Source organism: Bufo bufo, chromosome 3 (genome assembly GCF_905171765.1).
Source record: "Bufo bufo chromosome 3, aBufBuf1.1, whole genome shotgun sequence".
Taxonomy (NCBI): domain Eukaryota; kingdom Metazoa; phylum Chordata; class Amphibia; order Anura; family Bufonidae; genus Bufo; species Bufo bufo.
This window is the reverse complement of record NC_053391.1, coordinates 666,510,025-666,537,971: the sequence shown is the minus strand read 5'-3', so window position 1 is coordinate 666,537,971 and position 27,947 is coordinate 666,510,025. Positions and strand designations below refer to the sequence as shown.

Genomic DNA, 27,947 nt, shown 5'->3' with positions numbered 1-27,947 from the left:
TGGAAGGCAGCGCGATGCCTTCCTGAGGCATCTGCACTGCCTTCCGGTGACGAGCCTGTGAGATCCAGCCCCCTGGATCTCACAGGTCGGAAGCTGTATGAGTAATACACACTGTATTATTGGAAGAAGTATTGGAATGCATTGTAAAAGGGATTAGACCCCCAATTAAGTTTCAAGTAAAAATAAACAAAAACGTCATTTTCCCCAAATAAAGTAAAAAAAAATTTTTTTACATATTAGTTATCGCCGCGTCTGTATCGACCGACTCTATAAAAAGATCACATGACCTAACCCCTCAGGTGAATACCGTAAAAAAAATAAAAAAAGTGTAAAAAATGCCATTTTTTGTCATCTTACATCACAAAAAGTGTAATAGCAGGCGATCAAAGAGTCATATTCCCCCTAAAATAGTGCCAAACTGTCATCTCATCCCGCAAAAAATGAGACCCTACCCAAGATAATTGCCGAAAAACTGAAAAAACTATGGCTCTCAGACTATGGAGACACTAAACAATGGCTGATCTTAGGGAGACCAGCTACAGAAAACACTGTGGAGCCTCATTTAAGAGTCTCGACACAGCAATCCAAAGTGCAAAGCTCCCTGGGAAACAGTACTATGCAAAATTGTTGCGGTGCCCCAGTTATGGGTCTTCAACACAGTGATAGCCAGATATCCCTCAAAGGAAGGAAAACCGAGCAAAGGGGTGTCCCCATTACAGAGATCACCAAATCCACCATATTAAGTGGCCCCTATGTCAAGATCCCACTCTTTTGCAAGCTTTAAGGATGTGACGGGGAAGACCTAAGCCAGTTATCCATCCACAGACAGCTGTTTCGGGGTGTTGCCCCTCATCAGTGTGGAGTAGGATTCTGGCTAACCGGGAGCAATGCCTTGGAGACTACTCAAAACAAAACAATGGCTGATCTTAGGGAGACCATAGTGTCTAGGGAGACCCTAAAACATGATTTTTTTTGTTTCAAAAATGAAATCATTGTGTATAACTTACATAAATAAAAAAATTGTATACATATTAAGCATCGCCGCATCCGTGACAACCTGCTCTATAAAAATACCACATGATCTAACCTGTCAGATGAATGTTGTAAATAACTAAAAAAAAAAAAAAACTGTGCCAAAACAGCTATTTCTTGTTACCTTGCCTCACAAAAAGTAATAGAGCAACCAAAAATCATATGTACCCTAAACTAGTACAAACAAAACTTCCACCCTATCCCGTAGTTTCTTAGATGGGGTCACTTTTATGGAGTTTCTACTCTAGGGTTGCATCAGGGGGGCTTCAAATGGGACATGGTGTCAAAAAAACCAGTCCAGCAAAATCTGCCTTCCGAAAACCGTATGGCATTCCTTTCCTTCTGCGCCCTGCCGTGTGCCCGTACAGCAGTTTACGACCACATATGGGGTGTTTCTGTAAACTACAGAATCAGGGCCATAAATATTGAGTTTGGTTTGGCTGTTAACCCTTGCTTTGTAACTGGGGAAAAATAATATTAAAATGGAGAATCTGCCAAAAAAGTGAAATTTTGAAATTGTATCTCCATTTTCCATTCATTCTTGTGGAACACCTAAGGGTTAACGACGTTTGTAAAATCAGTTTTGAATACCTTGAGGGGTGTAGTTTCTAGAATGGGGTCATTTTTGGGTGGTTTCTATTATGTAAGCCTCACAAAGTGACTCCAGACCTGAACTGGTCCTTAGAAAGTGGGTTTTTGAAAATTTCTGTGAAATTTCAAGATTTACTTTTAGGCCTCTTTCACACGGGCGTTGCGGGAAAATGTGCGGGTGCGTTGCGGGAACACCCGCGATTTTTCCGCGCGAGTGCAAAACATTGTAATGCGTTTTGCACTCGCGTGAGAAAAATCACGCATGTTTGGTACCCAAACCCGAACTTCTTCACAGAAGTTCGGGCTTGGGTTAGGTGCTGGGTAGATTGTATTTTCCCTTATAACATGGTTATAAGGGAAAATAATAGCATTCTGAATACAGAATGCATAGTAGGGGATCAATTGAGGGTTAAAAAAAAAAAAAAAAATTAACTCACCTTCTCCTCTTGTTCGCGTAGCTCCCGTCTCTTCTTTACTTCTCAAAAGATGAACTATCGGCTAGGACCTGTGGTGACGTCAGATCACATGCTCTAATCACATGGTCCATCACCGTGGTGATGGACCATGTGATTGGAGCATGTGATCTGATGTCACCAAAGGTCCTTTAGCCGATAGTTCATCTTTTGAGAAGTAAAGAAGAGACGGGAGCTACGCGAACAAGAGGAGAAGGTGAGTTAATTTTTTTGGGTTTTTTTAACCCTCAATTGATCACCTACTATGCATTCTGTATTCAGAATGCTATTATTTTCCCTTATAACCATGTTATAAGGGAAAATAATACAGTTTATAGACTGTCACCTAGCAACCATGCGTGAAAATCGCACCGAATCCGCACTTGCTTGCGATTTTCACGCAACCCCATTCACTTCTATGGGGCCTGCGTTGCGTGAAAAAAGTAGAATATAGAGCATGCTGCGATTTTCACGCAACGCATAAGTGATGCGTGAAAATCCCCGCTCATGTGAACAGCCCCATAGAAATGAATGGGTCCGGATTCAGTGCGGGTGCAATAAGTTCACCTCCCGCATCGCATCCGCGCGGAATACTCGCCCGTGTGAAAGGGGCCTTAAACTTCTAAGCCTTGCAATGTCACCCAAGAATAAAATGTCATTCCCAAAATGATCCTAACATGAAGTAGACATATGGGGAATGTAAAGTAATACCTATTTTTGTAGGTATTACTATGCATTATAGAAGTAGAGAACATGAAACTTGGAAATTTGTAAATTTGTAATTTTTATTGGCAAATTTGGTATTTTTTTATAAATAAAAAAGATTATTTTTTTTTACTCCATTTTACCAGTATCATGAAGTACAATATGTGACGAAAAAACAATCTCAGAATGGCCTGGATAAGTCAAAGCACTTAAAGTGACACTGGTCAGATTTGCAAAAAATGGCCTCGTCCTTAAAGGGTTTCTATCACTTCGTTTCACCTATTTAGCTTTCAGACACTAGCGATCCGCTAGTGTCTGCTTTATCTAACCATCCTAATATAAGAGCTTATTGTCCTGCCGTTTAGCTAAAAAAATAACTTATATAGATATGCAAATGAGCCTCTAGGTGCTATGGGGGCGTGATTAGCACCTAGAGGCTCCGTCTACCTTCATACACAGCCGCCGCCCAGCGCGTCCCTCCAGCCCGCCCATCTCCTCCGGAATGCGATGCTCCTCGTATTCGGCGCATGCGCAGTGAATGTCTGATCGCTTCCCTGCTCAGACATCTCCACTGCGCCTGCGCCGATGACGTCATAGTGCTCCGAGGAACAGGCGCAGTGGAGATGTCTGAGCAGGGAAGCGGTCAGACATTAACTGCGCATGCGCCGAATACAGACGCGCACAAGGAGCATCGCATTCCGGAGGAGATGGGCGAGCTGGAGGCACGCGCTGGGCGGCGGCAGTTTGTTAAGGTAGACGGAGCCTCTAGGTGCTAATCACGCCCCCATAGCACCTAGAGGCTCATTTGCATATCTATATAAGTTATTTTTTTAGCTAAACGGCAGGACAATAAGCTCTTATATTAGGATGGTTAGATAAAGCAGACACTAGCGGATCGCTAGTGTCTGAAAGCTAAATAGGTGAAACGAAGTGATAGAAACCCTTTAAGGTGAAATAAGGCCGTGTCCTTAAGGAGTTAAGGCTATAATTAGTTATGTCACTAAGGGGTTAAAAGTGCATTTGTCTGCCCACAATATTTACAAATATTAAAAATCTACAATAAAAAAAGTGAGATTTTTGGGAGGGTTTTTCCAATTTTAATGTGGCTGTTCCAAGGTTAACCCATGAGCGCTTTCCTTCTCTGCAGCAGTCGGTATTTCAGTCCTTCATGTCCACATTTTGTCCCGATTCTGCAGCACATGTAGGGACTTCTGCATCACATATGAACAGCGTGCTCCGAGCTTTGTATCATGTGATGCGAATGCTGTAACGTAGAAAGCCTGTAAACCGCATCATGACGACAGGGCACAATATACGTTATAATGAAACATTTATTAAAAGGGTATAAAAATTCAATAGTAAAAAGTACAACCCAATCTTCACGCTCCATAAATTATATAAACCTCTTTACATAAAATACATTAACATATTTAAAAAAAAAAAAGTAAAATTACACATGGCGGGTTTGTCTGCAAATCACAGCTCATCACCTAGTCCAACCGCTCAGATCCCCCTTCAATCATGAGAACGGAGGTCCCCTTTGCCTGTTTGGCGCAGCAGGGTGCATGCTCGACCACGGCTTTATTCACAGTCTATAGCAGTGGCAACGATAGAGTACAGCGCTGGTTTCAATGGTGCGGCAGTCTTCATGCCTGACCACAGCCCCATTCAAGGAGGAGACCACCATTCTCAGACCCGCACCAGTAGGATACGTATCCCCCAACCTGTAGGCTTGTTATTTTAGGACACCCCTTTTAAAAGGATTGGTCCAAATCTGACTTTGATGGCATATCGCTAGGATATGCCAAAGTCACATAGGATCAAGTCCCAGATGTCGGTCCCCAAAGTGAAGGAGAGCATACTGAGGGGGTTTTCTCCATTCACTGCTAGGGGAGATCCAAAAATAGAAGAGTGAGCGTGTTCTGACATTTTCGGCAGTCCCATATTGAATATAGAGCGCACGGCCCATGCATCGCCACTGCTCCGTTCATTCATTCACCTCTATGGGACCAGCGTTCAGCTATTTTCAGACCTCTGATATCAGAGGTTGGCTGCGCTTGCACAGCGTGCTGTCCTTCCCTTCGGGAGTCCCATTCTGGAGACAAGAGCTGATCCCACAAGTGGGACCTGTATCTGACATTGATGGCGTATCCTAGTGATAGGCCAGAAATGTCTGAGATCAGAATAACCCTTTAAGGGCTCATTTAGACAACCGTATTTATGGGTCCGCTTCCGTTCAGCAATTTTACAGAACGGATGTGGACCTGTTCATTCCAATGTGGCCGCATCTATACTTCTGTTCCGTGGCCCCGCAAAAGATAGAGCATATTCTGTTGAACGCACACGGCTGGTATCAGTGTTTTGCGGATATCACATATCTGAATAAGCCCTAAAAAAAAAAAAAAAAAAGTTTTTTTTGACAGTTCCATTCATTAGAATGGTGCTTGAAGAAATCCAAGTGCTTTCTGCCAAATCAACCCCATTCAGATGAGGGGGACAGATTTTCCGTCGCCCAAATTTCTGCAACAACTGTACTGTCCGCAAATATCTCTAAATGCTGACAATGTTTTTTTTTATGGGGGTGTCATCCTGTCTCAATATACAGCAGTAAGTCCAAGCACGCTCATTTATGGGGGAGCTCGCTGTCTTGTACATACTTCCGGCATTACAGATGCTGTATGTATCGGTCTTCAGAAACCAAATGTCCAAGACAGGAATCGGGAGGAGCACGCACTGCCGCACCGTGCAATGTTCACAGTCGCCTATGTTTTAGATGAGGCACTTCTGCACATAGGAAGAGTCATATATGGAGCTTCTCTCCACCCGGATTGCTTTCTGTTGAAATCCGTGCCAGAAAATGGCCGCCTCCCCTGCTAATTCATCTTCATTCATTCTCAATCCTAAATTATAAAAAGGTGCACTTGTATGCCAGGAGATGCCCTGCAGGGCTGAGGCATAAGGTTTCTTCTTCACATTCGCTCACGTTTTGATCAGTTATTACGTTCTCATCGTTTGGCTCTCAACTTTTCCAAAGTTCTCTATAAGACAAAAAAAAAAGGTTAAAAAGGGCCGTGCCAAGTTTAACAGTCATCCACAGGATAGGAATAACCGATTGCTGGGGAGGTCTGACCACTGGGACCCCCACCGATCCCTGCCGCCCCATTCATTCTCTATGGGAGTGTTAGAGATGGCCGAGTACATCGCTGTTTCAGGTTTGGCCCTCATCAGTCAAGCCACTGGTTGGCGGGATGAGACTCCTTTGGGGCCTCTTACACGGGCCAAAGATCAGTCATAAACACTATTACTTGTAATTATGCCGACAACCATCTGCACTTGTTGGGTAATCACATCTTTTATGCAACATCTTGTTGGCGGCACATCATCCCTGATGAAATGGAATGTGCTGCCGACAATTGAAAAATGGAGAGGGACTAAATGACCGTATTACCGATCATTCATCCCTATACTCCTGATGATTAAAGGCGTTGTCTCATCTCAGACCATGGGGGCATATCGCTCTCTCTGCAACTTCTGTGCCCTCTTCACTTTGACTTACAGGGCCAAGCATGATCACATTTACACTGCCTGGTCCTATCAAAGTGCACAGGGTGCGGCAGTTGTAGAGAGCAGAGCCTCTAGGAGTAACGGCAACGCCCCCGTTGCTCCTAGAGGCTCATTTGCATATATTAACACTTCATTTTTCTCAGCAATGCGGGCACATATGAACATGGAACCAACAGAGATACATGTGCGCTTGGCAGCTGAAGGCAACAGGTCAGCCAGTGCCATAGGTACAAATCTGCTGACAGATGCCCTTTAGGGGCCACACATCTACCCACGTACAAGGATCCTTATAGGCGGCTCTGGAGTAATGGTTCTCATTTAAGAGACACAGCAAGTATGTGGAGATTTACAGGCAGTGCTACATGGGGACAAAATGTATGCAAATTAGCTCATGTCAGCCAAACCAGATGATGGTGATAGAGATGTGTGAATATCATTCTATTTTGTTTCAAGGACTACATAACCAGAGATGATTTCTATACATCTGCTTGAAACTGCCTCCACTGTCTGTTTATACAACACTGAAAAGAGAATGGAGGGGGGATCAAAGCTGCAAGAGGCTCCTCAGTTCTCCCACAGATGTGTCAAGGATAATGTATGGACTGTGGAAAAATGCTTGAGCCAATTAGTTAGATGATACCCATGTATACTTCTTGCCTATAAAAAAAGCACCTCCTTGAAGTGTCATATATGACGTATGCAGTATTAATGTTAGTGAGACGCCATTGCAAGATGGCGCTAGCATACAGATGTTTACATTTGCTCGCATACCAAATTTTGTAAGATAGTGCACAATGCGCAGATGCCAAGTGTTATCTCTTTTCTTATCTCCTTTTCCTTCATAGCAATGAAATAATAGCATGAGCCTCAGAGGGGGACATTCCCCCTTGAAGATGTATAAACTGCCTTACTCATGGCAATAAAGAGAGAGAGACTGTCTTTGACCTGTGGCAGTGGTGGGGCGATCAGTATCTGTATTGACGATTGGCAAAACACTCCCAGAACAGCTCCAGACGGGTCGTTCTTTCTTCAGGAGGAGGCTCTGACTTGGCTTATGTAAGCCAAGATGCATAACTTCTTCCCAAAGTGCAGGGTAAGAAGGAAAGATGAAAGCGATGTGGACGGAAGCTGAGGCCTGGGGAGGTAAGCAAACCACCAAAACCTCCAGATGCTCTTCAGCAAGAAAGTAAAGGAAATCAGTGATACAACGGTATGTGTGTGGACCGGCATGGTTTATCATCTTGGGCTGCTTTAAAGCCGCAGTCTGTGCCCAGCTGGTGGCAAACTCTACAGCGATGTGCCGTGTGTCCTCACATTTCAAAGGCTGGCCCTGAGTATTAGTTCTTGGCATTGGTGGTGTATCCCTCTATAACCAGAAGCTTTCTCAGCATCACGGGTTCACCATTTATTATTCTGTTTGCTCATTCCAAACCCCCTAATATACCTTGCACCACAGGTATGACCCCCCCCCCCCCTCCACCATTTCCACATAAGAACACTATCGAATTAAATATTAACTACCGCTTCTATCCTAAAACACCAAGAAAGGAGCTACTATCGTACACCTCCAGTACATTAGCTCCCTCCATTTCCTTAGACTACCAGGAACGTTTTAATTAGAACCAAATATTATTTTCCTATTTTCCGTTGTGTAAACCTGGACGTGTCCTACAGTCCAGTGCGTCTTATAGTCCAAAAAATAGGATTTTTTTTGTGCTCACCTATAAAATCCTTTTCTCGCTGAGTTCAATGGGGGGACACAGGAGACCGTGGAGTAGAGCTGCTGTTGCCACTAGGAGGTGACACTAAGCAAAAAACTGTTAGCGCCTCCTCTCATCTACAGTTAGGTCCATATATATTTGGACACTGACACAAATTTTGTTTTTATTACCCGTTTACTAAAACATATTCAAGTTATAGTTATATAATGGACATAGTCCAGACCTTTATCTTTCATTTGAGGGTATTCACATTAAAATTGGATGAAGGGTTTAGGAGTTTCAGCTCCTTTACATGCGACAACCTGTTTTTAAAGGGACTAAAAGTAATTGGACAATTGACTCAAAGGCTGTTTCATGGGTAGGTGTGGGCAATTCCTTCATTATTTCATTCTCAATTAAGCACATAAAAGGTCTGGAGTTGATTTGAGGCATGGTGCTTGCATTTTGAAGATTTTGCTGAGAAGTAAACATGCGGTCAAAGGAGCTCTCCATGCAGGTGAAACAAGCAATCCTTCATCTGAGAAAACAGAAAAAACCCATCCGAGAAATTGCTACACTATTAGGAGTGACAAAATCTACAGTTTTGTACATCCTGAGAAAGAAAGCACTGGTGACCTCAGCAATGAAAAAAGACCTGGACGCCCACGGAAGACAACAGTGATGGATGATCGCAGAATAATTACCATGGTGAAGAGAAACCCCTTCACAACAGCCAACCAAGTGAACAACACTCTCCAGGATACAGGCGTCTCAATGTCCAAATCTACCATAAAGAGAAGACTGCATGAAAGTAAATACAGGGGGTTCACTGCACGGTGCAGCCACTCATCAGCCTTAAAGTGTAACTGTCCTATTTTTTTTTAAATTTGCTAGTTTATTACAGCTAGACATGTATACCTGAGTTAGTCTGTCAATGATTGTCAAAAGATCTGTAATTACCTTATAATAACAGCTTTCATTAATGTCCTCTGTCCCTTTCCACTGCTTCCGTAAAAGACCGTTGCTATGGCTCGTCTGTCTCCGGCTAAGACGACAGAGGGGCGGTCCTTCATACTGCATTAGGCTTCAAAGTGAGGAGGCGTGTCTCTCAGTAATCCAATCTGATTGGCTGGCAGGGAGCTGCTGGCTACAGCAAGTGTGTATGTGAAGTGAGGGAAAGCAGTTTTGGCCTCAGAGAACTGGCAGAGGAGCCATCTTGAGAAGGTCCTCATATTGTAAATGTTTAAACAGCCGTAACTAAGGGAAAAAACTCAAGGAAAACAGGGGTATGTGAAGAAACTAAAGATTGCTTTACTCATAATACTGCAGCAGTAACATATGCTAAAAATAGATTTTTTTGATGAAAACATGACAGTTACACTTTAAGAATAAGAAGGCTAGATGGGACTTTGCTAAAAATACATCTTAAAAAACCAGCACACTTCTGGAAGAACATTCTTTGGACAGATGAAACCAAGATCAACCTCTACCAAAATGATGGAAAGAAAAAAGTATGGCGAAGGCATGGTACAGCTCATGATCCAAAGCAAACCACATCATCTGTAGAACACGGCAGAGGCAGTGTGATGGCGTGGGCATGCATGGCTGCCAGTGGCCCCGGGGCCCTATTGTTTAAGTGACACAGGACAGAAGCAGCCGGGTGAATTCTGGGGTTTTCAGAGACATACTGTGTGCTCAAATCCAGCCAAACAGTTTGGTCAGCGTTTCATAATACAGATGGACAATGACCAAAAACATAAAGCCAAAGCAATTCAGGAGTTTGTTAAAGCAAAGAAGTGGAATTTACTTGTATGGCCGAGTCAGTCACCGGATCTGAACCCAATAGAGCATTTCATTTGTTAAAGACTAAACCTCAGACAGAAAGGCCAAAAACAAACAGCAACTGAAAACGGCGGCAGTAAAGGCCTGGACGAGCATTAAACAGGAGGAAACAGCGTCTGGTGATGACCATGAGTTCAAGACTTCAGGCAGTCATTGCCAACAAAGGGTTTTCAACCAAGTATTAGAAATTAACATTTTCTTTACAATAATTTAATTTGTCCGATTACTTTTGAGCCCCTGAAATGAAGGGATTGAGTTTGAAAAAATGCTTTAGTTCCTCACATTTTTATGCAAACATTTTGTTCAACCGACTGAATTAAAGCTGAAAGTCTGAACTTCACCTGCGTCTGAATGGTTTTGTTCAAAATCCATTGTGGTAATGTAGAGAACAAAAATTAGAAAAATGTTGTCTGTCCAAATATATATGGACCTAACTGTATACCCCTCCTGCACACACTGAGCTAATTCAGTTTTGTACAAAAGCAGTAGAAGCAGCCAGGAGAAGCCACCCGAAAGCAAGAAATCAGAACAGAAGTGAACAGATGGGTCAGAACAGAGGACAGGTGGGACCCATCTGGAAGATCCAGCAATGTACTTACTGGGTGGGTGCTGTGTCCCCCAATGAACTCAGTGAGAAAAGGATTTTTACAGGTAAGCACAAAAAATCCTATTTTCTCACTCATATCATTGGGGGACAGAAGACCATGGGACGTTCCAAAGCAGTACCATGGGGAGAGACCAAAAGACCAAAGCAAAGCTAAGGTTGGCCAAGAGGTCCCACGCAGAACTACGGGGAAAGGATGCACAGGAACCCAGAAAAGGACAGAAAGAGCATGAACCAGGACGGCCAGCCAGAGAGCGGAAAGGATGCAGTGACAGGCTGGGCAGAAGAGAAAACGGCCAGTTAAACGAAGCTAACGGGCTGGAGATACTTCAGAAGATGTGGATAGCAGAACAGAATATCCACAAAAAGGATATGACTCTCTGACGAATGAACATGATGTCTGGGAAGCACCTCTGGGTATTGAGGTACCACAGAACTGGTGTTGAAGTCCGGAATGGAAGGCAAGGGCGGTTTGCATGACAATAGAGCCCACGCAAAAGCGAGGGAGGTTCACCCAATAGAAATGGGCCTCAAAACTCAACCAAATGTTTAAAGTACCAGGAAGGGAGACTTCAACACAGAGAAAAAACATGGTAGCCAGGAAGGAACCAGCTGGGCAGAAGGCAGAGGACCAGTCCTGGAGAGGCCTCCCAAGTAGGCGAGGTGACCTCTCTGGGCCAACATGAAAGAGAAAGTAGGGATGGCCACGGGAGATATAAGCCACAATGGGAACCTATGGAACTGACCAGAATTTTTTTTTTTGAACTGTGAGGAAAAAAACAAACAAAAAACAAACAGCGTCTTCAGGGACCGGTAAGATCCCAGCCATGCTACAGAGAGAAATGTTGCATAAAAGAGTACAGCCACGTGAATGTCCGTCACTAGACAAAAGCAAGACTGACAGATGCTGGGTCCAGGACAATATCATGACTGATGCTAGACAGGCTGAAGAAGCAAAGCAGAGACAGAGCAGCTGCACTGGGAAAAAAGATCAGGCTACAAGTGAGAGCGTAAAGGCTCCCCAGGAACATCTAGGGATGTAGCTATGAGTGCACTCCTGAAAGAAGATTAGGAACCGCTGTGTGCAGCTCTGCAAAAAGAGAAAAAACTCCCGAAGAAGTAATATGGTAGGAGGATGCCCCCAGGGCCACAGAGGCTCATCTTAAGTTCTCTCGCAAAAGAAGCAGTATGACACGCCACAGACCAACCTGCCTGGACTGGCCAACACTAACAGTAGGCTGAAGTAATGCCCCGGCCAGAAACGTTGGGGGGTGCGTAGACTCGTCAGAGAGCAACTCCCGCCCAGAGGAATGTCCAAAGTGGGCAGAGATGGGAGAATACTCCACCCTAAAGGGAGTGTAGTGGCAATGTCAAACTCCACAGTCATATAGAAAAAAGGAGCGGCAGTGCCGGCGCTCCAGAGCAATAAGACGCCAACCCAAGGAATATGGATACTGGTCGGGTAGACTGAAAACAGTAGAGTAACTAATCGCTTTGTGAAAAGGCACAGAGTAGAAAGGGTGTTGTGTTCCAGCCACAAATCCTCCATTAGCGGTGACAACACAACCTCTCATCTGGAGAGGAAAAATGTAGTCAATTCACAGTATGTGCCCTGAATAGGTATGTCCGCTACAGCCGGACATGTCAGAGACAGTACTTAATCTCCTAAGACAGGCAATGCTGAAGCTGTCCCAGTGTCAACTGTTAGCGCCAATGATCCACTTGTGAAGGAAACAAAACCATAGGCAAGCGTCACAGGAACAAGGGGGTTACGCCAGCTGAAGAACCCCAGTCTAATGCCCACCAGAAGTGAGGTATGTATTAACTATAGCCTCTCACGCTACTGCACAAGTCCGGATTGGTGATGGAAGAACATGCCATCAGAAACGAATAAACGTGTAAGATGAGGCACCGAGTGCCCGCAAAGACGATGCCTGCCAGTGCCATGGCATCCATAGGTAGCATAAAGTGGTACCGCGACTACGCCGCCTATGGCAGGAGGGTAATGTTACAGCGTGTACAGCATCCAGTGGTAACGGGATTACTCTGCCTATGGAAGGAGGAAATACTCTGTCGGCAGAAAGGGGATATGCTTCCGGGTGCACCGCTGTCAGCAGTAGTGTGATTACCCTGCCTAACGAGGGCAAGAGTAAAGCAACAATATGTACCATAACCAGAGCCCGTGAGCGGGAATGAGACCGCATGCGGTGACCGTGAGAAGGTGGAAGGTAGGGCATATATGCCACCTGTAAACTGAGTTAACACTAAAGTAGGCACCAGTACAGCGCTGGAAACACACAAGGGGGCTAAATGGGATTTTATTCATTTCTTAAGCCCCAGCAAGTGAGGGGGGCCCACGGAGGATAATAATTATTTTATTTATTTATTTTTTCCTTTTCCCATGAGGCTGGGAGTTGCGCAAGGCACAACATTTTCGCGCCCGGGGGGCTGTTCCTGCCCCCGTAACTCTGCTTGGAAGTTGTGGCCTAGCAGGCCGAAACGGAGGACTGGAAGCGTGGAACTGCCCGAACCCTCAGACGGCATACCTGATGGTGACAAGTAGCGGCTGTAGCAGAAACGGATGCAGCCGCTCGGAAGTGCAGGCCCCGGAGGGCAGGATAGGTGAGAGGAGCGGGGCCGTAAGCTCCTGAAATAGAAAGAGGAACCTAGGCCAAGGAGGGGGGGGGGAGAGGAGGAGTGGGATTGTGTTGGTTGGCGGGGGATATACTTAACTTGTGGTCTTTTTACTCACCCCATCTTCATTCTCTTCTCTTCACACCCCCCCCCCCCCCGCCCCCTCCCCCTCTAGGTACCAGCAGCGTCACCTCTTCAGCCACTAGCACCAGCGTGGTAGTGAGGCTGGAGTAGAGGGGGGGTGGGACAGACTGCAGACATGGCTGGTGGGATGCAGGGGAGCTGGGCTGCCCTGGTACACTTTGCCTTCTTGGGGAGGTTGGGCGGTGAGGGAACCAACACCGGCCTTCCTCCCCGGGTAAACAGAGAGGCCGGGCGTCTCTGTTTCCAATACCTAAAGAGGAAAAAAGGTAAAATAACAAAGAAAAATGGCAGTTAAGTGCCTCCTACAGACACTAAGCTAAAACTGATTAGCTCAGTGTGTGCAGGAGGGGTATAGCTGAGAGGAGGAGCTAACACTTTGTTACCTAGTGTCGCCTCCTAGTGGCAGCAGCAGCTATACCCCATGCAGTGGCGTAGCTAGAAATGACTGGGCCCCACGGCAAATTTTTGAATGGGGCCCCCCCTCCCCTAGAAATTTTTTCGCAACCCCTTCCTTTCCCATTCCTGTGGCTAGTAAAGATCGCTCTCTCAGACCAGGCCCGGCAGCTGTTCCATCCGTTTTCTACACTGTCACTGTATATAATTTCATTGTGTAATACTGTTGAGGGCCCCAAAGCAGCCACTTCCCCAATAGCTACGCCCCTGACCCCAGTACAGTTCATCATCAGGGACGTACAGTATGTGCAAACCCTAATAAAGGCCTCACCTTCTTAAAGTCTTTGGCCTTCTCGCGGTTCTTGGCATACGTCTCCTGCCGCATCTTATCTTCTCTTCGCGTTTTAACTTCATGGAGCCGATTATATAGCCTGAGGGGGCAAAGAAATACAGAATGTGACCTGGGGCGTCACATCACAGAAGTCATCCCAGCCTTCACTGCTGCTTCTTTCTGCATGATTCATGCCCCCAAGAGTCTGAAAACCCAGACACCCATTACTTTCTTTAAAGGCTATGGACACCTTCAGGGCAAGTTATTATGATTGCAATTTACTCATTTTGGACTAATAATCATTTTTTTCAGTTTGTTCAGCCATTTCTGAGATAAAAGGGTTAAAAAAAAAAAAAAATCTGTCCATTTGCAGGGTGTCAGTTTCTGTTTTCTTTGAATCCAGTCATCTGACGGCTCGTGTTTAGCTCTCATCTCTGATCTCCTGACCTTATAAACACTCTTAGCTCAATTATTATCAAACCGATACGAATATGGCTTAACTAAGAGTTTATGAGGTTCAGGAGATGAGAGACAAGACCTACACATGAGCCGTCAGATGATTGGATTCAAAGAAAACAGAAACGGATACCCTGCAAACAGACTGATTTCAACCCTTGCATCTCAGAAACAGCTAAACATTTTTAATAAAGACCAACTGAAAAAATTATTATTAGCCCAAAGTGAGTAGAATGCATTCATGAGAAAGAAAAAAGGTCCCGAAGGTGTACATGGCTTTTAAAGCGGACCGGTCCTCCCTCCTGACCTGTCTTGTTTTATCAAAGGTTTGTATTCCCTGTGGAATAACACTGCTGAAAACTCTCTTCTTGAACCCTGTTATTCCTCCTGGAAATGTATAAATTAAAAAGGTGTAATCATTCCCTTATCACTCTGGTGTGTCCATGAAGTGTGCAGCAGGTTGAGGACCACTCGCCTGGTACTACTGCAGGACAGATTTTATCAGGTCCACGTGCAAAAGGTTAAAAAGGAACAGTAAAAAGTTCAGACGTAATATCCAAGACCAATTCACAGTCATTACCGTATAGTGCGCTGGTGCATCTCTATCTCAGTCAGTTTGCGATCTTCCGGGGTGCTCACTCTGACCTCAACCACTTTCTTCATCTGGCCTCCATCAGCAGGGACCGGATCTGTGAAAAAAAAAAAAAAAAAAACGGGGAAATGCAAGTTTAAAGGGGTTGTCCGAGATGCTCATACGAGACATATTTCCCCTCAGAAATCCTGCTATGTGCTGGTTTGTTGTGGAGATTCGTCCAGGGGCTACAAATATAGAAGACTACTGGTCTAAGCAGGCAGCATGCTGGGGGTAGTTGTCACTTTCTTTATTCCAGTCAGTAGTGAGGGGCCAGGTAACTTTTATAAACTGGGAAGATCTCTCAACAAGAAACCCACCCACAAAGTGTCATGGCTGAACTTCATGCAGCGATGCATGTTACTGTGAGCGCACTGGTAAAGCACTAATGGATGCTGACTGAGCGGCGCTTCCTATGTTGTCGCCGATCATACATACTGGGCGAGAATAAAAAAAGTTGCCCTCAACAACCAATCACAGTGCAGATTGCATTTTCCAAGAGCGGAATAAAAAAATGTAAGCTGCGCTGTGATTGGTCACTAAAACGGTTTATCTTCTAGACAGCTTCATACATCTGCTCCACTGTGAAGTCCTAAAGTGTATGTCACATGGTCATATCTGGACCTTGTGACTGGCAGAGAGGGATCATGTGACCCCGGAAGCCATCTTTCCAGCCCCCCTCCCCTCGGTTTGGCACTGGGGTATAAGAACTCACCAGAGCTAGACCGCTGCTCGTCCTGGATGACGGACACGTCCGATAGATCAGACGTCTGCGGCTTCTGCTTTGGGACTCTGTCTTTCTTCATAATATCTTGGACTCTCTTTGAGGAATTCTCGATGAGATGTCTTTTCTTCCTCAGGAAGGCTTCTTGCAGACTCCCCGGAGTAGATGTGAATTCAAGACTCATTTCTAAGACGGGTTACAAGACAGCGTCCGTCACTTAAAGGGGCTGTACATTACAAACACATCTGATCACCGGATATAGCAGAGTACGATGCCATCTCCGGCAGCAGCGTGCATGTGTAACTGCTGCTCCATTCAAACAGGGGAACACAGGGCCCCTGTCCTCATGATCGTCAGGGGCCCCAGCAGTCACACCTCCTCCAAGAAGACGCCTATCCTGTAATGGGACAAACCCTTTAACTGGGTTTTCACATATTACTAGGTCCTGACTGCTGGGACCACCAGAGATCCTCAGGCTGAAGGGGCTTCATATTTCTCTCCCCCACCTCAGTGCTCCTGGCAGTAAACTACAAACACAGCCCCGATTACTTAAAGAGGACCTCTCCGGACGGTCTGTTTTAGTTAGACACCCCATGTAATTACAATTACATGAAGACTCTGTGTTGTACCATTCCTTTATTATTCCTACTGCAAGTTATGAATGAATTGAAAGCAGTTCACGATGAAGGTCCAGCTGGGAGTTACCAGTTGACACTGACAGCATTGATTGGATAGTGTCAGACTGTGCAGGGACATGCCCCCAACTGGTAACACCCATCTGGACTTTCATTGCCGACTGCTCACAATTCATTCATAACTTCCAATAGGGAAAACACAACATAAAGTCATGAGAATAGTAACTAAACAGACATGTCAGGAGAGGTTAGAGGTCCTCTTTAAATAAAGCAGTGCAGGTGCCAAGAGCACAGCTGTGCGGGGAAAATGCCAAAGAGGAGTCTGCCCTTCGTTCTCTGGGTGGCAGGGGGTCTCTGAGGGCAGAACCTCCCTAATATTAATGTCATGGCACATTTTAGCGGTATGCCATAAGATTATGCAATTGGAGGGAATACCCCTGTACAACCTGTGGTCCTGAAACCTCTTGGGACAGTATTTGGTTGGTTACCTGTCAAGTGCTGGGATAAAGACCCTTCTGCTGAAGACTGGTCCGGCACATGAAAGCCTGAAGAGTCCACCTCTGGGTGAAGAGGGTGGAAGGTGCTCTGTCAGAAGAGAAGAAGGAGGCTCATCAGATATGACATACTACTTATTACAAGGCCAGATTCAGATGGCGGGATGTTACGTCCATGTGCACAATGGACTGGGCACGGACCCATAGTAGGGCTGCAATCTAGACATACATGCGGAGCAGGGCATGCACTACTTTGGTCACGGTCTTGTCAGACCTAAAGACCACTGTTTGCTGCTAGGTCAGACCTACGCTGAACCCTGCCTAATAATAACAACAAGTTGAAGCTTGAAATATCTTCTGACATGTCGGATTTCTTACAAATTGTAATGCACATTACCTGAGACGTGTTCCCACCCTGGTGGTCCGCGGTCTGGGTGAGGGGAGGCTCGGAGCAGACGATGCTGCTGTCATTCAGGCTGAGCAGAGTGAGATCGGGCTCTTCCAGGATTCCTCGCATCGACTCAGAGTCCTACAAAAATATACTCCCATTATGTACAGGGGTAGGCGCACTTAAAGGGGTTGTCCCATCTGGACATTTATGTTATATCAACAGGAGAGGCCATAAAATGTCTGATAGGTGCAGGTCCCACATCTGGGATATTCTCCCATCTCAAGAACAGGACCCCGATTGCGAAAGGAGAGCACACTGTGCATGCGCTGCATCCTCTCCATTCTCAGATATGGGACTTCTCAAAACAGCTGAGTGCAAGCACTTGGCTGTTTTTGAAAGTCCCACAGCAGTGAATGGAAAGGACGCAGCGCATGCGCAGAGACTCTCCATTCATTGCTATGGGACTTCCCATAGTGGAGAATAGAGGAAAGTCACACATTGACAACTTGCTCTCCATTCACAGCTGGGCCCCATTCTAGAGATGGTACTGGTTCCCAGTGGTTGGACCAGCACTAGAGATGAGCGAACTTCTGTTTTAAGTTCGGCGTCTAAAGTTCGGCTTCCGGTTAGCGGAGGATCCCGATATGGATTCTGAATTCCGTTGTGGTCCGTGGTAGCGGAATCAATAATGACCATTATTGATTCCGCTACCACGGACCACAACGGAATTCGGAATCCATATCGGGATCCTCCGCTAACCGGAAGCCGAACTTTAGACGCCGAACTTAAAACAGAAGTTCGCTCATCTCTAACCAGCACCAATCGGACCATTTATGGCATATCCTATCGATGTAACAAATTTACAGATGGGACAACCTTTGTCCTCAGACCTCTTTACAATGATTTTTTTAAAATTATAAATAGTATTGATCATAAGTCTACCATTTCCCTTCTGCAGAGCGTACAAAACTCCCTCACCTAGCTGCTGGTGCTTCTGAGTGACCTAAATCATCAGGACACCGCCCCTATGTCTCTGCCTGGTCTTCCCCTCCCTTCTATCAGTGTTAGGGCTCAAGCACACTGTATGTATTTTGTGATCCGCAAATAATACGGATGACGTCTGAGTGCATTCCGTATTTTGCGGAATGGAACGGCTGGCCCCTAATCGAACAGTACTGTCCTTTTCAGTAATGCGGACAGTGATAGGACATGTTCTATTTTTTTGCGGAACGGAAATACGGACATAGGGAAATGGAATGCACACAGAGTAACTTCAGTTTTATTTTTTTCCAGACCTATTGAAATGAATGGTTCCGCATATGGTCTGCAAAAAAACCCGAAATGGACACTGAAAGAAAATACGTTCATGTCCGTGAGCCCTTAGCGTGGCAGCAGGGAGGGGGAGGAGGTTGTATACAGCAGATGTGTGAGGAGAGGGGGAAGGATCCAACGAGCGCAGCTCACACAGGCTGTAGATAGGAAAGTACACACAAGACAGCTTACACGGGAAGACGGCAGCACACAAATCCAACATGTATTAGGGCTGTTTCACACGAGCGAGTCCATTGCGGGAATCATGCTCTGTGTGTGAGCGTGATCCTTCATTTTGGACTTGCAGGAGCGCATGGCATTATCATGACTTATAAAATGCTATGGTGTCTCTACATGACCTTACTTCTAAAGGATCAGAGCGACATAAAGCTGTCACTAGGATTCTGTAGCAATAAGGTCATGCAGCGGTATAGAGCATTATAAATCAGTATAATGCCGTGCGCTCCTGCAGGTCCAGAAGGAAGGATCACGACGCGCTCGTGTGAAACAGCCCTTACAGGAGAAAACGCTAAAACCAGGAGCAGGTTGTAAAGAGAGTATCAGGGGGTGCAGATCAAGGGGGTGCAGATGAAGATGCCACCTGAAACCTAGTGCAACTTTTTTTTTTTCCACTCAAAGTAAACTCAAATATACGCAAAAAAATTTTTTTCACCTCAAAAGGTATCCAATAGCCTTTAAGGGAAAATCCAGTGAAAATGATCTTCTGATACGTCATAAGCACACGTGGGAGGATTACATTGGTGATGATCGCAGGCAATTACCGATTTCCAGAATAAAGGGGATCTATAGGGGGATCAAACCTCTTTGCCAGATGAGCAGAAATGGAGAATAGGTGCGCTCAACCCCGCCACACCAAGCCCGGACCACGCCGGGAACCACAGCGTTGCTTGAAAATAGGAAGAAAAAGGCCCAGCTTGGTTTAAAATATTACCTTTATTTTTCAGTGCGGTTAAGAGCCAGTTACAGTCCAGTCTACGCGTTTCGGATCAGAGACAATAGCGATCCTTACTCATGACAATACACAGACTAAAGAGAGGGTTAGATATATAGCGCCTCCCCTGTGAAACAGGTGGGCGCACTAACTACAAGCCAGTCCTTCAAATGAAATTAAAAGCATGTGCAAGAAGACATTATTAATTAAAACAGAGACCAATGGCATAATGTCATGAAGGGTGGCATCTTGTGCTCAGCGCGCAGAGCGCCCACACTTGGTAACAGACTTTGCCCTTCCTTGTATTCCGAGCGGGCGCAGGCTCCCCCGGTGTGGCTGCGCTTTCTCGGAATCTATAAATGCGGACATATAATCTGCACGTGTTGTTCCTATATGCGACCGGGCAAGGAGGTTTTCTCCTATGCTATGAATCAATGTTTCTCTATCAAACAATATATCAATTGTAAGACCACCTATGTGGTGTACTGTATTTCCTGCACTCTCTGTTCCCTCCAGTATATTGGTGGCACCACCAATGGTCTCGCGGTTAGACTGTGCAGGCCCATCTCTGACATTCCTGCGGTTAGCCTGCATTTCTCAGTGGTGCCCGATGGTAACACAGAGGGTTTAACAGTGCAGGGCCTGGAAAGGGTTACTCCACCACCTAGGGGCGGTAATTACAAGAAGAAGCTTTTGAATCGTGAGTCTTTTTGGATCCTTAAAATGGGGTCCACCATACCTAGTGGACTCAAATCGGAAACATGACCCGATATTACACTATTGAATCCTTCATCCATGACTTGTGTCTCCGTTTAAATTTATAATGTCTTCTTGCACATGCTTTTCATTTCATTTGAAGGACTGGCTTGTAGTTCGGGTTAGCAGGGGAGGCGCTATATATCTAACCCTCTCTTTAATCTGTATATTGTCATGAGTAAGGATCGCTATTGTCTCTGATCCGAAACGCGTAGACTGGACTGTAACTGGCTCTTAACCGCACTGAAAAATAAAGGTAATATTTTAAAACCAAGCTGCACCTTTTTCTTCCCATTTTCAAACCTCTTTGCCACTGCTGCAATATCTTACAAAGGGGAGATTTATTAAAGTGTTTAAGAAAAGCTGATGCCTCAGTGTTCTAGGGAAATGGCCATAGCTTTGAAGGTGGCCAAACACAGTAGACTAAAAGTCAGGCAAACTCGGATTTCGAAGGGACTGACCAATCATCTACTTTGTATGGCGGTCTCCCAACTTTGCCCCATGTCACAGAAGAAAAAATAAAATAATTGATCGGGCATGTTGGATTTCACCACCACCGATGCTCTGTTCTTAGAGGAAGCAAGCTGCTGCCAGCTTATTCACCTCTTCCCAATGAGAACACATGCATGCTTGGCCAATGAACACACGTGTGTATAGGGGTCTGGAGCAATAGCTGACTGGTCGAACGTGCACTCCGCAAATAGCTACAGGATGTCACCTCCACCGCCCAGAACCATTTGTGTACCTTGTGCATGAGCAGATCAGATAAGACTGAGGAGTTTGAGCATGCAACGGGGAGATGAAGAGTTCTGGCCCCATCCACAGCATCTCCCCAGTCCTGGGCTGTGGAAGTGACGTCCCGTCCACAGCCCAGATCAGAAATGAGGACATAAGGTTGATACAGGACTTTTAGAAAAGGAGCGTTACTTGACCGATCAACACTACTTCAAGATGCCAAGTACATTACAAACTTTCTTCTACAGGCTTAATGTGCAATTAAGGCCAGTTTGTGGGATCTGCAGGGTCACAGAAAAACCCTCAAAAATAAAAGGAAACAAAATGTGGATAAAAAGTAAAAATCAACAATTTTCAAAAAAAATTTACACACCCAAGTATGAATAAAGCTCTGCAAAGAACCAGCTGAAGACCCAATAGTCAAGCTAGACAAGGACTGAAGAGAGGATCTTGAGCGAGATGTGAGGCTCATGTTCTCAGATCTTGGGGTCTGATCTGATGGCTGTGAAGGAACTTGATTAGCGCCTTCCTCGGGTTCTTGAGGGACATCACGATCTGTGTTCGCATCTTCACGTCCAGCAGGCAGCTCCTCGAAATGGACGCTTTTAACACTATTCCTCTCCAGGATGTCTGAGATTGGATGATCGGACAGTTCAGAATCATTCACCGTCGTCTGTGCAGCCACAAGTGCATGGAAAGACCCGCTGTCCTCTGCTGCACTTGTCAGGATGGTAGAGGAGTGCCGACTAGTGAAAGGTCTGTGACTGGCATCATGAGACGCTGCATCAAAAGACTGCAAGACGCCATGCTGGAAAGGAGTTTCCTGGTCCTGACCGGAATCTCCACAGGGCGGATCTTCATGGCGGCTCAGATTTGGCTCATTAAGGGTGCACTCCGGGTGTAAGGGGAGGAAAGATCCAGAAAAATCTTTAAAAAAAAAAAAAACATACATTATACATACATTTATGAGTCAGGTTTGTGCAGGAATCTATTGTCTTCAACTTAAAAAAAATCCAATATTACATGTAAGATAGAGAAGGCATTTACACCATCGGCAGCGTTCACACTAGACTGTGAAATGACTGACCAACAAAAATATTGTCCTCTATTTGGCTACCAGCACTTACTGTATCGTTATACCATGAAAGGGGTTTTCAGAGCATTATAATATATAATTACTTCTGATCTATGGTGCCATCATCTGGTGACCATTCAGACTTGTGGCATGTATATATATATATTATATTATATACCACAAGTCTGAATGGTCACCAGATGATGGCACCATAGATCAGAAGTAATTGGTACTTATCACTTATCCTCCCCAGCTCTATGCTGCACCATTGTATGGATCCTGGCCAGAGCTTTCCCTGGGTGGGATTGCCACAAATAGAAATCCACTTCCCATGATTCTTCTCCCCTTCTTTACACTAGTGTCCATGTCCGTCTATTACGATTCCTAAGGCAGTAATGTAATCACACACAGTCTGCTCTGCTGTTCTATTGCACACTGACTCTGTATTATCTGCTACCCAGCACGTTAAACGTGATCCCTCCGAAGACCAGAAGGAGAGAGCTAGGAGCAGTGACGTTAAGAGGCATATGATGTGTGACCTCTCATATATCAGGGTGGGGAAGAGGTGACAACCACAAGTTCAGACTAGATTGTACAAGCAGGAGACAAACGCTAGGAGCATGGTCACATACCATAGCTGCAGATCTGAGACTGGCTACAGACATCTCTCCGCTATAGACTGTGATAACCCATTTGCACATAATGTAGAAAACCTCTGGGACTCCGCTGAATGTGCAGGCAGCAGAGCTCCAGGCCGAGAGAAACAAAAAAATGTATTGGGCTCTAAAAACTTGGAAGACAAAAGGCATTTATTTGGTCACATTTGTGCCCACATTAGTCTTTACCGAGAGCCGTGACAAGTGACAATATGTAGATGGGGAATGGCTAACCCTTCACCATATTTTGATTTTCCTAAGAGGAATTTATGGTCCATTAGCAAATTTCAACATGGCCCCGATTGGTGTTTAAAGGGGGTTTTCAGGGTCAACCCTACAAGACAGAATGCCCGGTTTAATAGGGTCAATCCTGCTGACGGGTGCTCTTTCATTACTCTACAGCAAATAGTTTTGCAGCTAATAACCTTTAGAGTTACCAATGTTCAATACGGTCAGGATTTATGCTTGCTGCCAGTGAATAGAAACAATCTTGCTTACCGCCAGTGGCTACAAAACCCATTCTGACCATTTCCATCCGACACAGGAGCACAGCTTGGTGCAGTCCGTTAGAGAGAACTTGTAACAACCCATTTACCCGAGTCAGTTGGGTTTTAAGCCTCTACACATTTCCATTCACTGACAGCAAGCAGAAACACTTAGTATGAGCTCAGATCAAGTGTATGACCCTCACATGTTAAATGATCAAGGAATTATACAGATCATCACTTCTCAGAAGGACATCATACAAGCCTCCAACACACAGACGCACACTTCGGGTCTTTTCACACTTCGCCTTTTGTGTCGGTTTATCGTAAGTGTCAGGAAAAGTCTCAGAGCATCCGTCAACCGCGCCACCTGCACTTTGATTGACAGGGTCTGGCAATGTAAATGTGATCACACCTGACCCTGTCAATCAAAGTGCAGGGGGCACAGCAGTTGCAGAGAGAGCAGAGCCTCCAGGTGTAAGGCTCATTTGCATATAGTAAAACATCATTTTTCTCAGCAATGCGGAAACATATGAACATGGGACCAACACAGATGCCTTCAGCTGCCAAGTGCACATGTAACAGGTCAGCCAGTGTCATAGGTACAATACTGCCTTTAAATGAACCCATAAGAAGGATGTCACCGAGTGATACCACAGTGATCCCCCATATTCAGCTATTAACAATAAAAACAAAAAAAGCCACATGGTGTAAGGTTTTTACCGCACACCTCTGCATAGAACTGCGCTATTCATTTCAATAAAAAATTGGCAACCCCGCTGGATACAGCTGAACGGAGGCCAAAAGAACACTGGAGGTGTAATGGGGGCCTTTGGGTCCATTTAATGGATGCGTCAGAAGCTTTCCCAGAGTATATGATAGAAGGACGCAAAAGACAAAGTGTGAAAAGAGCCTTAATTATTCCATTCCATTCATAGGTGGACACACGGGCAAAGGACAAGGTGAGCTCAGGTCAAGTGTAGAAAACTTCATTGCATTAAATGCTCATGACAGCTGTATGTTCATCACTGCTCATCTCCTGCCTTACACACGTCACCCGCAGCACACCCCGCATCCCAACCCCTCAGGCGCAGCACACCCCAACCCCTCAGGCGCAGCGCACCCCACATCCCAACCCCTCAGGCGCAGCACACCCCAACCCCTCAGGCGCAGCGCACCCCACATCCCAACCCCTCACCCGCAGCACACCCCCACATCTTCACCTGCTTCGTTCTGCCTCCTAGGTGAACTTCTCCTGATGTTCAGTGCGTGGAATAAGCCGACAGATGAGCTCAGAGCCGGCGTGCTGTGTGTTACTGCAGGGCTTCCTCTGGTGTTACTGGAGCTCTGGAACAAGCAGAGAATGCAATGAACTGACTTGGATGAGACGTAAATTAAATGGCTGATATGTTCAGGCCATAACCCAACAGAAATGGTACCTGACTCCGATCCTGCATGTTCTGTGGGCTCCTGGCGGCATCGGATCGGGCGCAGGATGAAGTGGAGATATTGAAGTCAGGGTTTGGATCCACAGAGTGAAATGTATACGAGAGGTGGTTATCAGAAGCTGTAACATCAGTAGCAACTTCAGGAGCTGGAAAAAGTGAGGGGAAAGGGTTAATGATAGTCTTCATACATGGCCAGTGACAATGGATCCATGTGTAGATATCAATGCACAAAGTAAAAACCCACAAAACCCTGGCTCTGACTAGTATCACCTTGTAGATGTTCTCATGTAGTTGATGTACCAGGCACCAATCGCAACCACTAAAAGAGCCCCCACTAATGTGAGCCAGGCCAGATCCTGGACATCACTGGAGACTCCCTGGATGAAGGATAGACAAATATAGAAGGTTCTGGATAAATCACTGCATCCACTGTTGCCTTTCCTTCATTTTGTGAGATAAATAAGAGCCAGATGTCTTCCAGTCTCCTCCCATTCCCTTATGGTTATTTCATTGAAACGTTGAGAATCTGCAGCTGCATCTCCCTCCTCCCCCCCCCCGGTACTTTTCACACCGTTTTACATTAGAAGGATTTTTTGATGAAATGCTGAATATTTTACGCAGAGATCCTACAAGCAGAGAAGAGAACTGAAGGCTGCTGGTAGGTGAAGAAGACGACACTTTATCTTTATTTGTCTTCCCCATTCTTGTGGGCAATGAGGTACACTTCTTTTTTTATTAAAGTGATTTCATATAACTGGGATATTCCATCACTTTATAATTGTGAGAGTCCAACCTCTGAGAACGAAGAGGAAAAAGCACTGGTGCAGCGCTGTGTCCCCTTTGCTGATCTTCTGCTGTACAGCGACGCCCCGACCACCGGCTGTGCACAGGACTGCTGTTCCAGCCCCCTTCTCAGCTTAGTGGCCAGGAGCGCCATTGTGCAGGGAAAATGTAGAAGAGGACATAGTGCTAAATCCGTGCTCTGTCCAGAAGGACATAACTGGATTTTTGTACTCACCGTAAAATCCTTTTCTCGTAGGATGCATTGGGGGACACAGCACCATGGGTATATGCCCAGCTACCACTAGGAGGCACTAGATATAAAAAAAAAAGGTTGGCTCCGCCCAGGTGGACGACTATACCCTCTTCACAGCTCTAGGCTATCCAGTTTGTACCAAAAGCAGTAGGAGAGAGAAACAAAAGCGAAGAACCAACATGTCCTGGACCGGGAAACAGCAGCCCGGTGACAGGGAGAGTAAGTAAAAACAGAGGGTGGGATCTGTGTCCCCCAATGCATCCTACGAGAAAATAATTTTACGGCGAGTACAAAAATACAGTTTTCTCTTGAATGCATTGGGGGACACAGCACCATGGGACGTCCTAAAGCAGTCCTCGAGGGTGGGATTGAAACCTCATGCAAAAAGAAGGATGCAGAGGTGCAGAAGAAGCATGTGACCCAACAGGACCAGAAGAGTCCCTAGCATGAAATGGTTCCAAAGAAAAGGGAGACCATGAAGATCACAAGGTGCCTGGGAAACAAGGCCTGCAAGAAGGAACAAGGGAACACCCAGCTCCACCCAAGGTGGGAAACAATACAGCGCTAGAGGATAAAGGACAGGGCCAGATGTCCCGCGCGAGAGGTTGACAAGAGTGCACTAGAGAGCCAGAGAAAGGCTCTAGAAGAACCAGGGCTCCCCCTGAGGAAACAGGAGAGTAGCATAGCAACATCTGTTGGTAACGACCTAGCGCTCTGCATATATAAGGAATCTCCAGGGGGAGAAGCCCTAAGAGGGCAGACCCATCGAGACAAAATAGACTATGAGGGTGCCTGGCAGGAGATAAAATGCCTGGAAAAAAGGCAGAAGCAGTCTTCAACCAAAGTCTAAAACTTTAAGTTAAGTTGTCTCAGACCAAAAAACGGCCTGTCCGTGGCCAACCACATGTAAGGGCCAGGGTAGAGAGGAAACAAAGAAGCACTGGAGGCTAAACGCTTGAGAAAAATCATAAAGACTCACAAGGGAAGGGAGTGAGCCTCCTTTCACAGCAAGGAAGGGGGGGGGAAAGAGAAACACCCAAGAGAAGGTGGAAAACTCTTCCTGCCAGAAAAACAGCCAACCCCCGGAGGAGGGGGGTCTTAGGTAATGGTCAGGAGAAAAGACCTGCTTCCCATACAGAGGAGGCGAAGAACAGGCCTCTGGAAGACATAATATCACTGTGAAATGTAAGACCAGGGAAATCCCTAGCTACATAAAGCCACAGGAAAAAAAGGAACCAGTCGCAGGCCCTGGAAATACAAGCGGAGACCCACTGGTGTGAAAGATATTGGAGTAGAAGGAGAGGACTCCAAACAGCCTAAGGAAGAACAGTTCTCCAACGAGGGAAAGCTCAGTCCCAAAAGTGACCATACGATGTAAACTGCAAACCATAGCACTAAACAACTAGGTACCAGGTACCTGATCTGGGGAAGGGGGGGTGGGAGAGAGGTTAGAATCTCAAGAAGATAACAACCTTTGAGGACCCAAGAGAGAAAAAGGAGCAAACCGGGCCCAAAGAAGCAGCTGTCATACAGAGCCTGTGTGGTCGAAAGCCATGGGTAGCTTCCCCAGGAGGGAGCTGCCAGCTAGATGGTCTAGGAAGGAGTGGGGTCGGGGACCCCAACCAGGATTACCCGGACAGGGACTCAAGAAGGGTCCAAAGGACCGGACCACTTAAGGACAACAATAGCCAGAAAAAAAAGGAATTAACATCGGCCATGGGTGACCAACCATCCCAAGTGTAGTGACCAGCCAACTGTATAACAGTGTCCCAGAAGGGGCAAGTACAGCAGTAAAAGGATTGCCAAACATCCATATTCCAGAAGGATGCAGATGTGACCAGCTACCAGCAGAGCACAATGAAACCCCCATGGAAGGTGGAAAGAACTGACAGGGGCAGACAATGGCCAGGTCCAGGGAACGGCCCCTGTGTCATGTAGCACAACTAATCAGAAAACATAAGGGAGTACCAAGAACACCCGGACCATGGAAGAGGTACGGGACTACGTCAGATACCAGAACAAGCCGCGGAGAAGTCCACCCGCCGGCAGGAGTGTGGCACTCACTGGTTCTGTCACAGCCATAACAGAGAGGACGACCAGCGAAGACGCATGTCATGTACCACCCATAAGGATTCTGTGTACCCTTGCAGGAAAGAACATCCCGTGGAGA

General features: G+C 45.9%; 1 protein-coding gene across 6 annotated transcripts in view; it reads right to left on the bottom strand.

Annotated features, from left to right (window-relative positions):
• Positions 1-5,198: 5,198 nt before the first annotated feature.
• Positions 5,199-27,947, bottom strand: part of CEP295 (centrosomal protein 295) — an 89,955-nt gene continuing 67,206 nt past the window's right edge. For 4 of the 6 annotated variants that reach the window (XM_040426342.1, XM_040426343.1, XM_040426339.1 and 1 more), the window contains 9 exons: positions 24,733-24,887; positions 24,517-24,640; positions 21,451-22,004; positions 17,330-17,461; positions 16,927-17,023; positions 15,795-15,989; positions 15,029-15,137; positions 13,993-14,092; positions 5,199-5,818 (listed from right to left, as the gene is read on the bottom strand). In XM_040426342.1, the coding sequence (XP_040282276.1) occupies positions 5,786-5,818; positions 13,993-14,092; positions 15,029-15,137; positions 15,795-15,989; positions 16,927-17,023; positions 17,330-17,461; positions 21,451-22,004; positions 24,517-24,640; positions 24,733-24,887 (1,499 nt within the window). In that variant the 3' untranslated portion in view covers positions 5,199-5,785. Of the gene's footprint in view, positions 5,819-13,992; positions 14,093-15,028; positions 15,138-15,794; positions 15,990-16,926; positions 17,024-17,329; positions 17,462-21,450; positions 22,005-24,516; positions 24,641-24,732; positions 24,888-27,947 lie in introns of those variants that run through there. The other 2 variants (XM_040426341.1, XM_040426344.1) reach the window with 2 other exon arrangements.